Below are 15,582 nucleotides of genomic sequence, written 5' to 3' on the forward strand. Positions count from 1 at the left end.
CTTGGGGGTTCACGGGGGTGTTGGTGCTCATGTGTGCCCCTTGGTGGCTGGCAGGGAGCTGACATGTGGGAATGTTAGTGGAGTGAAGGTACGCTGGGCTATGGGGTTGGTTAAAAAAGTGAGACCAGAAAAACTCGGGGAAATGGAACAGTTGACATCCGTCAGTCTGTCCGTCCATCCATCTATTCATCTGTCCCTCCCTCCCTCTCCCCCTCCCTCCCTCCCTCCATGCCTCACTCCTCCCTCTCCCCCCTCCGTCTGTCCCTCACCCATCCATCCATCCTCCCTCTCTGCTCCCTCCCTCCCTCTTTCATCCATCCCACATTCATCTCAGCACCCATCCTCCATCCCACCATCCATCCGTCTGTGAGTCCGTCCGTCCGTCCGTCCCCTGTTGCGTACCTGGCTGGGGGCTTCCCTTGTTGGGACAGGCCTGTCCCTGGGTGTCAGCTCTGAGTGGCAGGGCTTTTTGTCTGACGGGTTCACTGCTGTAGCTCCAGTGTCTGGAACGGTGCCTGCACGTCGGAGATGCCCAGATAATTTCCCGATGGACCAGAATGGGGCGGAGACCCCATTTCAATGGGTGTGTCTTGCCCCGTCCCTGTGTGGGGTGAGCAGGTGGCACCCCTGTGGCAGCGCCCCGAGTTGGGCTCTGAGTATGGGACCCTTGGCCGCCCCTTGGGCAGAGCCAGGGGCAGGCTGTGGTTGGGGTCCTGGCTGACCTTCTGCCCGGTGAGGGGCAAGGAGGCGGGTCCTATTCCTGCCGGGCCTGCCTGTGCGGGCGGGCGGGCGGGCGGGTGGGGGCCTGTGTCTGTAGGACCCAGGATGGTGGCCCTAATGGGGTTGGGATTACAGGTGAGCTGGCCCTTTCACCCATGCCCGACACACAGAGGCCTGTGCCCATCACTCCTTGACAGAGGGCAGAGCTGAAGTTTCCTCTAACCCAGGGACGCCAGGGTGGGCTTGTTCTAGGAGACCCTGCAGGTCACCCCTGCCCGGGGGCGTGTGCCCTTCCCACCTCGCTCGGAGTGAAGCCCCGTGTGGCCTCCCAGGGCCCTTGCTCACGGAGCGCTCACCACCCAGGTCTCCCTGCTGTTCCTCTCCCACCTCAGGGCCTTTGCACTTGCCGTTCCCTCGGCCTGGAACACCCTCCCCCAGACATTTGCACGTTTCCCTCCCTGGCTTCTCCACATCTTGGCTTACAGGCACGTTGTGATGGGGTTGTCCCTGACACTCCCTTCCCTCCTGATTTTCTCCATGGCATGAGACCTTCTCACATCCTGTAATTACTCTGGTCTCGCCCACTAGAATGTCAGCTCCGTGAGGGCGGGGATTTGGGGTCTGTTATTTGCTGCTTTGTCCCAGCACCTGTCCCACGAGAGGTGCCTGTAAATTGTAGTTGACGGTGGTGAGCCGCCAGGGCAGGGGCAGGAACTCTCCCCTCGCTCCTGCCTCTGTTGGCCGTGCAGGCTCCTCCGGGCCAGGGCAGGTGAGGCTCTCCTGTGCCACCTCCCACGGGGCTTTCTGTGTCTCGGGACTCATGTGAGAGCCGGATCCTGGGCATCTGCTCTGCGCCACGACTCCCTGCTGAAGGTGCCCATTGAGTACTTGGCCGGTTCCCCGATGTGAACAGCCCGCCAGGAACTAGGAGCACGAGGGGTAAACAGGAGCTTCGTCCTAGCTGGCGTTTCCGCAACATCTTAACCTCACATCCCGGGACCACTTCTGCCCTCACGTTCCCCGTGCTGGCTGCGGGCCTCGGCTCTCCTCTGGCAAGCTGCCTGGCGCGTTTTTGTTCGGTGGATGTTTATTGGGCGCCTACTGTGTGCCGGGCTCTGGGATATAGCAGTGAACAAGACAAGTATTTCTGAGTACCTGCTGTCGTGGGTTCAGTAGCATCTCCCCCAAAATTCGTGTCCACCTGGAGCCCATGAACATGACCGTATTTGGAAAGAGGGTCTTTGCAGATGTCATCAGTTAAGATGAGGTCAAGGGTGTCTGGTGTCCTTTTAAGAAGAGGAGACACAGAGACCCACAGGGAGAAGAGGCCCTGTGAGGAGGACGGGCAGACTGGAGGGACGCGGCCCCAAGCCAGGGATGCCTGGAGCCGCCAGGGGCTGGAGGGACCGGAAGGGCCCTCCCCAGGGCCTGGAGGAAGCACGGCCCTGCTGACGCCTTGACTTCAGACTTCTGGTCTCCAGAGCAGTGGGACGTAAATTTCTGTTGCTTTCCCCACCCAGCGTGTGGCACTTTGTGAGGGCAGCCCCAGGAAACTGGTCCACCTACTGTGTGCCGGGCCCAGGCCTCTCACGGGGGTCAGCAGGCAGTGAGTTATGGAGCAGCTGCCGTACATCGGGGACCCCTCTAGGTGCTGCAGGGACTGTGGGGAGCGAGACTGCTGGGGGCCCTGCCCACAGGCTCCCCTGCGCCTGTGTGTCTCGGGTGGGGGTGGGTGGAACAGACCGTGTCCCCTCCGTGGGGCCCGTGGCTTCTCCGAGCCCCCAGCGGGCTCTGAGGGTGTGCGTGTGTGCGTGTGCTGGGGCCTCTCTCCTCCTGGCGTTCGAGTTTTGATCGTGAGGCTCCCCACCTGCTGCCAGCTCCAGTTCCAGGGGGGTTTCAGGCACGTGTGTTGGTGGCCTCCCTGCATCTGCCCCCTGCCCCACTCGGCCTGGAGGCCCCGCTCCCTTCCGCCGACCCGGCACCTGACAAGCCCCCACCCGCCTCGCCCCCAGGGACGGCCCAGCCCCAGCGCTCCCCAGATCCGACCCGGGCTGCTCACCATACGGAACAGCCGTGGCACGCGTCATGGTGTGGCCTCAGCCGGCCTGCCTGGGGCTGGAGAGGAGTGTGGGGGCTGGAGGCCCCGCAGAACCTTCCAGCGCCCCCACCCCAGGAAGGAGGCCTCTGCCCATCTGGGTGGGGTCGGATGCAGGTGTGGTGGGCTCCGGCCTCACCTCGTGCTACTGGTGCTCGCCTCCACTGGACGGGTTCCTTCATTGGGCACCGGCTGTGTGCCCGCTGGGACATGCCTGGCGTGAGCGGGCAGCAGGGCAGACACAGAGCCACGGCCGGGAAGCCGTGCCAGAGCCGCCTGCTGGATGGGCACAAGGGAGCGTGGGGTGCGTGGGATTGCGGGGTGCCGCCCTGGGGGCTCCCGTGGGCCCTCCCATGGGCAGCTGAGTGGCCCTGGCCATGGCCTCCTCCGGGGCAGGTGAGGCAGGGGGAGCCCCGGCTGGGGACTGCGCCCGGAGGCCCTGCTGCGGCCGGGCTGGAGTGTGCGGCCCTCCCCGGCCGGCCCGGTGGCCCCAGCGTCGTGGTTCGTGGCTTGGTTGTACGAGGCCTGGCTGGGCCTCAGTGTCCCCATCTGGGGCTCAGAAGCATCCCACGCCGCGTGGCTAAGCAGTCCTTAACCTCGCCGAGGCGCTGCCCCTTCTCCTCGGAGCCCGGGCTTATTGAGCACCTGCTGTTTACCAGGCCCCGCAGCCGGGCTTCACCAGCACCCCGGCCCCCCATCCGCAGCTGAGGAAACTGAGGCTCGGAGCCGTGAGGCACCTTGCCCGAGGAAGGGAGTGAAGGGCCCCCATCCCTGGGGGCTGCTTGGCCTCCGTCACCCCACCGCGAGCCGTCTCTGAGGCCTGCAGGGTCTCCGTCCTGACTGTCACGCCGTCTGCCTCTTCTCCATCTGTGTCACTGTGGCCCCGGTCCTGCTGGCGCCGGCTCTGGCTTGGACGGTTGCAGTAGCCCCTCAGGTCTCCCGGCCCCACTCATGCTCCAGCATCTGCTCGTCGAACACCATGACTCTTTGCCCTTCTCCTCTGCAGCCTTCTGTGGCTCCCTGTGGCCTTAGAACAGAAGCCGTCCTTCATGGCCCCGGGGCCCCGAGTGACGGCTTGCCCTGCCCGCCTCATGCTCAGTGACCTTCTCACACAGGCAGTGCCCTGTCTCACCTCCCGGAGTGCCGTCCCTCCCCGTCCCTGACTGGCTCTGCACGCGCTCTGGGGAGTGCTCCCTGACCCGCCTCCCCCTCCCGGGGCTGGGGTCGCCCTGGGCGCCTCTTGTCTGCCCTGCCGCATCCCCTGGAGCCCCAAGACCGTCCACGGCCTGGACCCCGCCTCATTCGCTAGCTGGGGGCTCAGCTCGCAGTGGGGACCCCAAATGTCTGTAGATAAGCGGATGCCCACTGCCCTGTCCTGACCCCAAAGCCATACCCTGCGGTGATGTCGAGGCCGCTGTGTCGCATTCCTACAATAGTCTGGGTTCCGCTCTCAGAACCCTTTCCAGCCAAAGCCAGATCCAGGAGACCCTCCCGTTGCCCCGGGGGTCTCTCTCATCCTCTCCTATCCCCGTCTTTGACGAAGTCATGTCACAGTTTTCCTAGGCATTCACTTCCAGACCTTGCTGCTGAAGTCAAAGCTTCAATTTTTGTTTCCACTCACGATGCTCTGCAAGCACTACGTTTATCTAGTTTCAAAGCATTCCCGTCATTGCCCATCCCCGCCCCCCTGGAACCACCGGTTTGCTCTCTGTCTCTGTGGATTTGCCTGTTCTGGACGTTTCATATCAATGGAATCATACAACATGTGGCCTTTTGTGTCAGCTTCTCTCACTCAGCATTGTGTTTTTAAGGTCCATCCACATTGTAGCAGGTGTCAGTGCTTCATTCTTTTTCCTGGCTGCGTCATATTCCCCTGTGTGGATGGACCACAGTCTGTTTAAGCTTCCATCAGTTGACAGACATGTTGGTGTTTCCACTTTTTGGCTGTAGTGAAAAATGCTGCTCTGAACACGCATGTACGTTTGTTGGAGTCCTTGTTTTCAGTTCTCTTGGGTAGGAGCCTACCAGTGGAACTCCTGGGTCATATGGTAATTCTGTGTTTAACGTTTTGAGGATCTGCCAAACTGATTTTCCTAAAGATTTTTTTTTGAGCTGGCAACAAATGCAGCTGAGGTTGGAAGGGTGGAGATTGGCTTTAATAAATAAGCCTGTGGTGGATGAGGGAGGCACGAGATCCCGAGTTTCCTGGCTCTGGGGACAACCTGCATGTGAGGACGCTGGGCTGGGAGCCAGAGGGACAACGCCTTGATGGGTGGGTGGCGGGGGCTGCAGCCCCCCAGCGTGGCGGTGGACACCCTGTGAGTGTCCAGGGAGTGGGGAGACAGCCAGGCCCCGGCCTTGGCATGAGGAGGGGGGGGATGCGACCCAGGGTTCTCCGGGGGCGGTTTGAGAAGGTGTCGCCTCCCCGGCTCCTGGAGCCCGCGTGCAGTGCACGCCCTGAGCGTCTGTCAGGGGCCTGCCGTCCTCAGTCAGCGTTTCATTAGGAAAAGGAGGTGAGAAAAGCTGTGGGTAAATTAGTCTTCTCACCGCCTCATGCAGTGCAAAATCAAAGAACAATCCAGAAGTCGCCTGTGGTGCTCTTGGAGGAGGGGCAGGCAGCGTGACATCTCCCCCCAAAGTCCTGGCCGCGTCTCCTCGGAGAGACGGGCAGCTGTTTAAACCCAGGAGAGGCGAGTAGGATTCGCTCTGCTGCCTTGGAAGACCGGGGTCTGCTGGGCTCTGAGACGAGCTGGAGCAAGGGGACTGGGGAACAGGGTCTGGCACCGGTGGCCGCACCGCCCCCTCTCCCAAGGCCAGTTGCTTGTCTCTGGGCTGCAGGTCAGATGCCATGTTGCCCTCGAGAGCTGGCAGGGCAGCCCTGCCTCCCGTCCCCGTCGGAGCGTCGCTGTGACTGGGCTGCGGGGCCGGTACCCGCGATGGTGACGATGGGAGCTCCCGTGTGCGGAGCAGGACCTGTTCCCACGTTCGTAGGAATTACACGTACGTCCTGCTGGGTGGCTGGGAAAAGTCCCCATGGGCAACTTCCTGAGGGGTCATAGGTGCGTCAGCCTTGGCTCTGGAATTCCCTGCCTTTTTGTGGGGGAAGGATTGACAGCACCCAACTGAGGGATTGCCCCCTCCATGACTCCTTCCTCTCCTGGTGAGTCAGAACTTTGGTGGCAAGTGACAGGAACCCAGCTTGGGCTGGTGAAGGCAGAACGCCCAGAAGGAGCGCCTCGGCTCCCCTAAAGGAACACGCAGGCTTGATCAGCCTTCAGGCATGGCTATCATCAGGGGCCGACTGCGCTCTCTCCGGCTCTGCCTTCCTGCCAGTGGGCATGGTCTCCGCCAGGCTCCTGCCACTTGGTGGCCCCGAGAGATCCAGGCTTCGCCCTCCCAGCTTAAAGCCCCAGTAGAGAGCGCCTGTACTGTGGTTCCTCCAGCAAGCGTCTCAAGGCTGACTCTCCTTGGCTCAGATTGGCTCACATGTCTATCCAAGAACCAGTCACTGGCCCAGGGGAGGCAGGGGCCTGATTGGCCAGGCCTGGATCACATGACCTCTCCTGGAGCCTGGGGAAGGAGGATGGTTCTGGAAAGGAAGGTCGAGTGTACAGTAGCAGAAGGTGGAGGTAGGGAGTAGGGTGCAGTTGGTGCCCCATTCTTCCTCTGGTCACCTGGATCTTAGGCTTCCCTCCAACATCCCCCCACGTTAGACCCCCAAGGGGCAGATCCCCAGTGGAGGGTCCAGGGCGTCCTCCCCACTGGAGGACAGTTGTCAGCTGACAGGTGGGGCGATGAGGGCTGTCGGGATGAAATCACAGGGGCCGGGGTACGTTCTGTTCACCCGATCACATGAGATGCAGCTCTCACCGTCGTGTGGGGACACCCAGGGCTGGGCCCCTGCGCCATCTTGGATTTCCTCAGCTCCTGGGGGGTGACCGGGGGTGGGTTTGCACGTGGCGGGGCTGGATGGACACGCCTTCTCTGAGTGGCTGAGTGTGGAGGAGGCTGGGGGTGCCGGGCTCTCCATCCGGCCACGGGCAGAGGAGCCGGTGGTGCGCCCAGGCAGGCGAATGGAGAGTGGCCAGCAGAGAAGGCGGAGGGTCCTGGCGGGCGGGGGGCCCAGGGATTTCTGGGTGGAGGCAGTGTTCGCCGCCGGCTCCTCTGCTCCCTTGGCTTGAGTCCATTCTTCCTTCTGGGTCTCAGTTTCCCCGTCTGTAAAGCCATTGGACTGTTTCTAGGTTCTTTTCAGCGTGGACACGGTGGTCTCTGCCCTGGAAGGCACCACGTACCTGCCCCCGGGAGCCATCTGGGGCCCAGCCGGCTCTTGTCTGTGTCCTCGGCCGGTTCCCCAGTGTGGCCCTCGGCGTCCCACTCCCTCCACTCCCAGCCCATGTCTGTGCCAAGTCACGTCTGTTCTGCTCCCACGTCACAGTGTCACCTGCCTGCAGAGGGTCACTGGGAGGCCCAGGCAGGCCTGGCCTTGCCCGGGTCGTGCTGTGACCTGTGCTCTGCCCGAGCTGACCCTGTCCCCCACTGCCCTGCCCTGCCTCTCAGGACAGGCCTGGCACCGGCCTGCCAGTGCTGCCAGGTGCTTTGGGAGAACTTTGCCCCATGTCTCCAAAACCCACAGAGGCCTTGGGGTGAGGTTGGGTGGGCCGAGGGGGCTTGGGAGACTTTGGGGGGTGCCGCCCGCAGAATTGGGGTTCCTGTGCCTGCTGAGTGGGGGCCTTGGTGGTGGGGCGGGCACGGCTCTCCTAGTGTGGCCTGTGTGGCCTGGTCTGAGGCTCAGAGGGTCCACAGACGCCCACCGCATTCTCCCTCTGCTGTCAGCGGGGAGCGAGCCAGCGGCAGGCGGAGGCCCCGGAGGACCCCGTGTGCCGGCTCCTCCGCACGGGGCCAAGGGAAGGCCTTGGCCCCACCGGGGCCCACGGGGAGCCGCTGCCCGTGGCTGACCGTGCTTTCCTGTCTGGTTTCCTCACAGGTGCCTGTGACAGGGCGGCCTGCCAGCAGATGACGACCACTGGACTTTAACCTTGGTGGCCACTGAGAGGAAGCTTACTGGGGCCCAAGAGCCCCCCTGACGCCCACCGCCATGTCGGGATCCACGCAGCCCGTGGCACAGACGTGGAGGGCCACCGAGCCCCGCTACCCGCCCCACGGCATCTCCTACCCCGTGCAGATTGCCCGGCCCCACACGGTAAGGGGCACGCCTGTGTTGGGGTCACCTTTGGGGCCTTCTTCTGTCCTCAAGCCCCGGCCCTGGTCCTTTTCTCCTCAGAGCCGGGCAGGTGGGGCTCACTGTGTCCCCCGAGGGGAGGGGGCTGCCTCGCCAGAGACCACTGGCGCCTGGGGCGTTCCCAGGCCCTGGGGCGTCTGGAGGAATCTCTTAGTTCAAAGCTGGGAAGATGGAGACCAGGGCTGGGCTGAGCTGGCGTCTCTGCCTCTCGGAATTGTGGGTGGAATTTGCATGCAAACATGGAGTGCCCGCTGTATACACTCTCCTCTCAGCCCAGCCTCGCCTCGGCTCCCTCCTTGCTTTAGGATTGGGGGGCTTCCTGGGGACCACTGTTCGCAGTCCCGCCCCGGCCCGGTCCTCGGCCCCGGAGCTTGTTCCCCTGGCGCTGCTCGCGGCCCTGAGACGCTGAGGCCCGGCGCATGTCGTGTCCCTGAATCCCCGACTGGGGGTCCAGGGTGGGTTCTGCTGCAGGGGTGACCTGCCCCTGGGGGAGCAGGCGTGCTCTCTGGGTGCCGGCCCCACACATGGGTGCCCCCAGTCAGCTCTCCGAGGCTGCACCCCCCGTCCGCCTTCCAGCGGGGCCCCGTTTCCTGCCTTCACCTCTAGCTGCATGGTGTGGCCCTGAGGATGGGCCTTTGGTTCTGCTCTGTTGGCATTTATTGGGTACCTGCTGTATACCGTGTCCTTGGGTGCCTGCCAGAGGGCTCTCGGGGTTCTGGGCCTCCCCCATTTGACCTCTTGGCTGCTCGGTGAGAGGGCGTGAGGCCTCGCAGGCACAGGTGGGGCAGAAGCTGGCTCTGCGCCTGTGTGTGTGCGCCTGTGTGTGCGTGCCTGTGTGTGCGCGCGTGTTGGGGCGTCTGTCCCGCTTGTCTGGCACGGTCCCTCCCCATGAGCACAGAGGAAATGGCGTGGGAGGGCATTTCCATCAGTGAGCGAGGCATTTATGCATATGAACCCGCTGGCCCAGCCTGGGGGTGTCCCGTCACAGTGGTCTCCCGAGGACTTGGCCCTGGCGCTCTCAGAGCAGCTGGGATGCTCGGGGCGTTAATGGGCCCTGTGACCAGGACTTTTCCCTGGGCGGAGTCTCCAGTTCTCACCAATAGCCCAGCGTAAGGGGGTCTACACGGTGCCGTCCCATTTTGCAGACGAGGGACTCAGGCCGGGTGGTTGAGTCACTGGGAGAAGCCGTCTACATCAGCCTCAGGGTCTGAGCCCCCGTGTCGCGGAGGCCTCTATTTATTGGGCACCTACTGTGTGCCCGGGGCGGAGGAATGTGCTCCTGGGGCGAGTTATTATGCTGTATGGTCATCTTTATCATGATCACCAGCAACGAGAGGAATCAGAGCCTCCCTTCCACAGCTGCTGCAGGGCAGGTGTGGGTTCAGAGCCTTTTGGGCAGTTGCACAAGCTGCTCGTCATCCCGAGTGGGGACACTGTGCTCCCCACTCTGCAGATGGGGACATGTTGCAGGAGAGGAACCGAGACAAGTTGCTTCACGTCTCTGAGCCTCAGTTCTTCATCCATGAAATGGGGTGACGAGAGCGCCCGTCTCCTAGATCCCGTGGGGATTAGCGTGGCGATCTGCGTCACGTCCTCATGGGAGAGCCTGGTGCACACTCAGCCCGCTGTGTCCGTTGGCTGTTATTATTATTGGTCATTGTCGCTGCACTGCGGCTGTCCAGAGGGGCCGCTTCCCTGGGGCCCTGGCGGATGCCGCTGGCGTCTGTCCTGTTTCTCGTCCCCTCTCCCGGCTCACACCCCTCTCCCACCTCCTTCTCCGAGGACCCAGCCTCCAGCCCCCATAGCCCCTACCGTCCCGCCTGCCCTTTGCCCCCGCTGGGCCCTCTCCTGGTCACTTGGGGTCACTGGCTGACCCCAGACACCGCCCACTCTTCCCCCGCGGGGCCCTCAGTGATGCAGGATGTGGTTGCACAGGGCCCAGTGGTTACGCCCCCTCCAGGCAGGAGGCTGAGGCCGGGGTGGGCGGGGGCCCTGGGCACCTGCGGGGCGGGGCGTCCCCGTCCTGGGTGGTGGCAGCAGTGGCCTCACTCTCTGACCACCCTGCCTCATGCTGGGGCACCCAGCCGGAGCCCCTGCTTGTTACTTGGAAGGCGGAGCAAGCGTTCTGGGCCTCCTGGGGAGTCTTGCTCTCCTGGGCGTGTGGAGGGCTGGAGCCGCTTTCCCTTGGCTGGCGGGAAGTGAGCGTTGGGGTCTGTCATTTGGAGGCCTCTCCCCGCGCTGATGGCCCCGTGTGCCCTAATCCCTTCCCACCAGCCCACCCTACAGACAGAGCACGGTTTGTGAGCTGTCCCCATTTCTGAGTCTTTGGAAGACAGAGGGTGGAGTAAAGGGGAAACTGAGGCACAGAAAGACAATGCCCCATCCAGGAGTGGGATCCCAGGAGTCCCGGCTCCTGCAACAGCGGCTGAGGCAGGTCTGCAGGGAAGGGGGTCGGGGCCTGGCCCCAGTGACCTGTGACCTGCCCGGGACTCGGCGCACTCCACACACGCTCCCCACAGGCCTGCCTCCCGGGGTGGCACCTCCTGGCCCTGGAGGCCCCTCCTGGGGTGCCCTGCGCACAGGGCTGCTTTGATGGCGAGTCCTCCCAGAGCCCGGAAGACCCCCAGATGTGGGTTTGAATCCCTGTTCCTCCCCACTTGCTGGGTGACAGCGGGCAGCTCACTTAACCCCGGGGGCCAGCCTGTTTTCCCGTCTGCCGTGTGGGCGTCGTGGGGCTGAGCATTGGTGGGGATGTTTGTGAGGTGCGCGGGGTGGCAGGAGGCTGGAGGGGGGCCTCTTCCCCCCGGGACTGTAGGACCCCGGACTATGAGAGGGGCTGTGGGGTGGTGCGGGCCGTGCCTTGGCCTGCGTCGTCTCCAGGCTCCCGGCGTGTTACGGCCGACACAGACGAGAGGCGTGCAGACAGAGGCCTGGACCCCGAGGCCCTGGACCCGGGTCCCCTGACCCGGCCTCCGACGCGCTCCAAGCTCTCGACGTCGGCAGTACCCATCGCTCCTTGAATCCCGCCTGCTCCCCCTACGGAATCGCTGCCCTGTTCTCTCCGTCTCCGCGGTCTCTGCTCCCCCCGCCCCACAGCCTCAGGACCCCCCACGTCTCTCTCTGAGGATCTCCCAGCATTGAGGTCCCGACACACGCTCCCTCCCTGCGTCCTTTCGGGCTTCCTGCGGCCCAGCTCCGTTCTGTCTTCTCCCCAGGTCCCCGGGCCCCCGAGCTCTCCTGAGCTCCCACAGTCCCGTGCTGAACGAATGTGTTCACGTCAGGAGACGCAGGGTCTGAGTCCCAGCGCTGCTGCTTCCTGCTGTGTGGCCTTGGGCAAGTTACTTAACCTCTCTGTGCCTCAGTGCAGAAGGGCAGTTGAGAGCAGGCTCTGGAGCCAGACCGCTTGCGTTCACATCCTGCTTCAGTGATGTCCTAGCTGTGAAACTGGACAAGTGGCCTCACCACCCCTGGCCTTGGTTTCCCCATTGGCTGAGTGAGGGTAGTTATAAGATTGTGAGGTTCAGATGAGTTGATGTGTGCACGGGCGTCCGCACGACGCCTGGACAGAGCTGATACAGTGTGATGGTGACGATGGGGATGATGGTGATGGTGATGGTGATGATGTGGTTGCTGTTCTGGGGACAACATAGCCATTAGCATCCTTTCCCATTTCGCCCCCAGGGTGCGCTGGGCGTTTCCTCTAGAGGGTGGTTGGCAGACCTTCTCTGTAAATGTTGCAGCTTTCCAGCCATGTGTCTCTGTCACAACTGCCCGGCGTGACAGCCGCTCAGCCAGGACGTGCAGTGGCCGTGGCTGTGGCTGGTGACGCTGAGAACCGGCCGGGCCTGGTTTGCTGGCTCCTGCCCCAGATCAGCGCTTATCAGACTCCCGATGGGAACGGCGGGTCTGTGTAATTTCCAGTTTGTCACAAACTGATACGTGGTCCTACTGCGTGTGACCCAGTTCGCAGATGTGGGGACTGGTCTGGGCCGAGGCCGGCAGGATGCGTGCTGGCCGTGCACTTGGATGTCAGTCGTGTCAGTGCCCTCTCGAGGGTCTAATGCTTGCGTCCTCTGCGCCCACCTTGTTGCGGGCCGGCGACGTCGTGGACCTCACGTGGACTAGTGCTGCCCTGGGCCAAGGGTCACGGGCCCAGAAGCCTTCTGGGCCAGAGGGGACGTGTGTGTGTGTGTCGGGGGGGCGGCGCAGGACCGGGGGATTGGAGTGTCAGGGGCTTGGCCCGTATCCCGGATGTTCCCCGGGGTGGTCTCTGCCTTGGCTTTGAGGCCCCTCCTGTGCTCAGTTCCAGGCGCTTGCAGATGCCTCCGGAGGGATGGTTTGGCCTCCAGAGAGAGCCTGTCGGGAGACCCCTTGCTGGGAGCATCATTCATTCATTCACTCGTTCATTCATTCAGCAAACACTTAATAGGCATCTCCCGTCCCGGTGCCCTTGTAGGCCCGGGAGTGTGGCTGTGAACGGAGCAGAAGCATCCCTGCCTCCGGGAGCCGATGTTTCCCTGGGGGACGCTGAGCAGACGGGAGGAGGGACGGCTGAGGCTGGGGAGTCCTCACTGGAGTCCGGGGTCAGGGAAGGAGGCCTCACCGAGAAGCCGAAGTTGGAGTCGAACCTGAAGGAAGCCAGAGGGCCAGGCATGGGGCAATCTGGCTCAAGAACGTTCCAGGCAGAGGAAACGGCACGTGCAAAGGCCCCGAGGTGGGAGCTCTCTTGACCATGGCCCTGCCACTCCAGGAGGGACCCATGAGGCCAGGGTCAAACTGAGTTCCACATGAGGAACACCCCTTCTCCTCCTACAGCCACCGAGGAAAACCCCCCGCCAGCCCCGTGCACAAACATCCCCCAGGATCCGGGTGCAGCATGTGACTCGAGGCCCAGAAGCCCCGGCCCCTCTGTCTTTGTGGCCCCACAGGACCCAGCCAGGGAGGCGCCGGCTGGTCTCCTCCTGGGTAAATTGCTTTTCCACAGCCACCTGTCACTGCCCGGGGAGTTTTAGGGTGTAATTTATCAGCAAGCCCCGATTTCAGCTTTGGGGAGAAGCTGCCAAGGCTATGTGTGTGGCGCCCCTGGAGACGCTTCTTCCCTCCTTCTCTGAGCAGCAACTCTGGGAATACGTGCAGGGCGCAGGGCCAGCTCTTGCTCCCCAAGCCGGGTTTGCACCGTGGCCCGTGGGGCAGGTTCAGAACCCGCGGCCTGCCCCTCCCGTCCCTCCGCAGGAAGCCGGCTTAGCCTCCTCGTGCATCTCAGAACCTTCCTCCTTGTTGCTGTGTGACCTGGGCAAGTCCCTTACCCTCTCTGTGCCTCTGATTTCTCACTTTGGTGTGGGGCCACCCATAATACCCACCTCGTGGGGTTGCTGTGGGGGTGAAATTAATATATACAGCATTTAGTGGCAGGTGCACACAATAGGCAGTTTATGAATATCGGATACTGTTATTTTTATACTATAATTAATGTGTTGTTAGCGCGTGGAGAGTTCTCAGGCTCTGAGATGTGGCGGGGAGCTCTCCAGCCTGGGTGCCTGGTGCATTCGTGCTCATGTGACCACCCTGGCCCCCACCTGGGTTCAGTTTCTCTCTGTCCCCCACAATTCTTGCCTCCTTGTGCAACTTCCAGGCGCCCTTGGGGTCCCCGGCCTCCGACTTGGGGTGGCGGTTCGTGTGGACCCCACGGAAATGGCCGCCAGGGCGCTCCGTGGAGGGACTTTGCTGACGAGCTCATCCCACTTGGCTGCTAAACTGGGAAACCGAGGCCAGAGGGTTGGTGCACCCTCCCCACGCCCCACCGCGGGCCTTGTGCCCCGAGCCTCCTCCCGCCCCGGCTGGCAGTGGTGGCCCCGTCTCCGAGGCTCCCCCCAGGGAGTGGACCGTGTGGTAAAGCCTGGCTTTTGTGCGGAAGAGCCGGTGGGGGGGCGTTCTCCCCCCGGAATCTGCACGGCCTGCTGGTCTCTCCTCACACCTCCGTGCACGTGCACGGAGTGCATCCTGCCTGGTGGTCCCAGAGGCCCCCTCCCTCCCGCCAGCCCTGTCTCCTCCCCGCCCCGCTTCTGAGCACCTGGTGCCTGGCACTTGCATCTAGACTTCAGCCCTTCTCTGCCTTCTGGAAGCTGCCCTCGGCTTCGGGGGAGTCCCTGGAGAGTTAAGGGGGATCAGTGGTAGGAGGCGGGGGGGCCTCCTTCCCTCTGAGTCAGGCATCCATTTCAAAGATGGGCAAACTGAGGCCCAGAGGGTTTGAGTGATGGACAGATACGTCCCGCCTGAGGCCCTCAGCTCTTTGTCTCCGAATTGGGCTGCCTGGGAAGGCCCTTCCCTCAGTGTTTCCAGCCTCTGGGGTCGGTGGGTCCCTGCTGGTTCCAGTTACTCATCCTCTCTAGCCTCTGGCCTCCCAGCCTCTTACGTGTGTGCTTTGGAGAGTGTGAAACAGGTACCTTCCCACACACTTGCCTGGTATCATCTAATTCTCTTTGCAGAAATAACTGCTTAAAAAAAATAAATAAGGGGGCCGGCCCGGTGGTGCAGCGGTTAAGTGTGTGTGCTTCGCTGTGGCGGCCTGGGGTTCGCCAGTTCGGATCCCGGGCACGCACCGACGTACCACTTGGCAAGCCATGATGTGGCGGCATCTCATATAAAGTGGAGGAAAATGGGCACAGATCTTGACCCAGGGCCAATCTTCCTCAGCAAAGAAAGAGGAGGATTGGCATCAGATGTTAGCTCAGGGCTGATCTTCCTCACAAAAAACAAAACAAAACAAAAAAAGCCAGACAGCAAAAGAATGACTAAATTTTTATGGGAAAATTTGGAGAATTAAGAAAGGTGCCAAGAAGAAAATAAGTCACCTGCAATCCTGCTCCCTCCTAAGCCTCACCTGAATCAGACATCACTAATCAATTGCCACACGCCATATGCGCAGTGTTCTAGGCAGACAGAACTAATCGGTTTGGATTGGTTCCCCGGGTGAGCCTGTCCTGTTTTCTCGTTTGAAAGACTTGTTTCTGTTTTTTTTTTCCCGAACATTTTGCTGTTTCTCAAGTCAGGGTGTAGTAGGCAGTTGGGGTACGTCTGATTTTTTAATGTCGAGTTTCCCCTGGACGGTGATGGACGATGGATGGGTTTTACCCGAGTAGGCGTGTTTCGCCTGGACTTTATCCCTCTGACTGTGACCTGTGCTCGCGGACGTGCCGAACCTGCCTGGGCGTCTTCTCTGTGTGGAGCGTGGTCCTTGGTCCTCACGGACCGTCGCGTCGGCCGCCTCCCCTGCTGTGTGACATCCACGTGGACACTTGGTCACCTACTGCCTTGGTGGATGAGGCGGCTGTGCCTTTTTTCCAGTTGTCTCCGAGGACACGTGGGCTTGGTGGTCTCCTCTGGACAGCCGGCACAATCGCCAGGCGCCGGGAGCCTGCGGGGGCAGGACTGCGTGCGGTGTTCAGCTGTGCGCGCCCCTCTCGGTGGGGACGGCCCGGGAAGGCCCGAGCCGTGGCACGGGCCCGGCGCAGGAGCGAGCCGTGGGCAG

General features: G+C 62.4%; 2 protein-coding genes across 2 annotated transcripts in view; one reads left to right on the forward strand and one right to left on the reverse strand.

The window, feature by feature from the left end:
• The window catches only part of NCOR2 (nuclear receptor corepressor 2), a 215,602-nt gene that overhangs the window by 59,057 nt on the left and 140,963 nt on the right, over window positions 1-15,582 (forward strand). Inside the window, 1 exon segment of the mRNA XM_058531253.1 lies at window positions 7,800-8,015. Within this exon segment, the coding sequence (XP_058387236.1) occupies window positions 7,911-8,015 (105 nt within the window). The 5' untranslated portion in view covers window positions 7,800-7,910.
• LOC131398035 (proline-rich protein HaeIII subfamily 1-like) lies at window positions 483-3,364 on the reverse strand. Its single transcript, XM_058531085.1, has 2 exons — window positions 2,955-3,364; window positions 483-834 (listed from the first exon to the last, which is right to left on the reverse strand). Exons 1-2 carry the CDS (start codon window positions 3,362-3,364, stop codon window positions 483-485), a joined length of 762 nt encoding a protein of 253 aa, XP_058387068.1.

The sequence above is a fragment of the Diceros bicornis genome, chromosome 35 (assembly GCF_020826845.1).
Source record: "Diceros bicornis minor isolate mBicDic1 chromosome 35, mDicBic1.mat.cur, whole genome shotgun sequence".
In the NCBI taxonomy this organism is placed as follows: Eukaryota; Metazoa; Chordata; class Mammalia; order Perissodactyla; family Rhinocerotidae; genus Diceros; species Diceros bicornis.

Bases quoted from the DNA above. Each gene is read 5' to 3' on its own strand.
- LOC131398035 (XM_058531085.1), bottom strand. From the start codon at position 3,364: ATGGGGACACTGAGGCCCAGCCAGGCCTCGTACAACCAAGCCACGAAC. The intron at 835-2,954 runs GTGAGGCCGGAG...CAACCCCATTAG, and splicing joins GCGAGCACCAGTAGCACGAG to GGCCACCATCCTGGGTCCTA.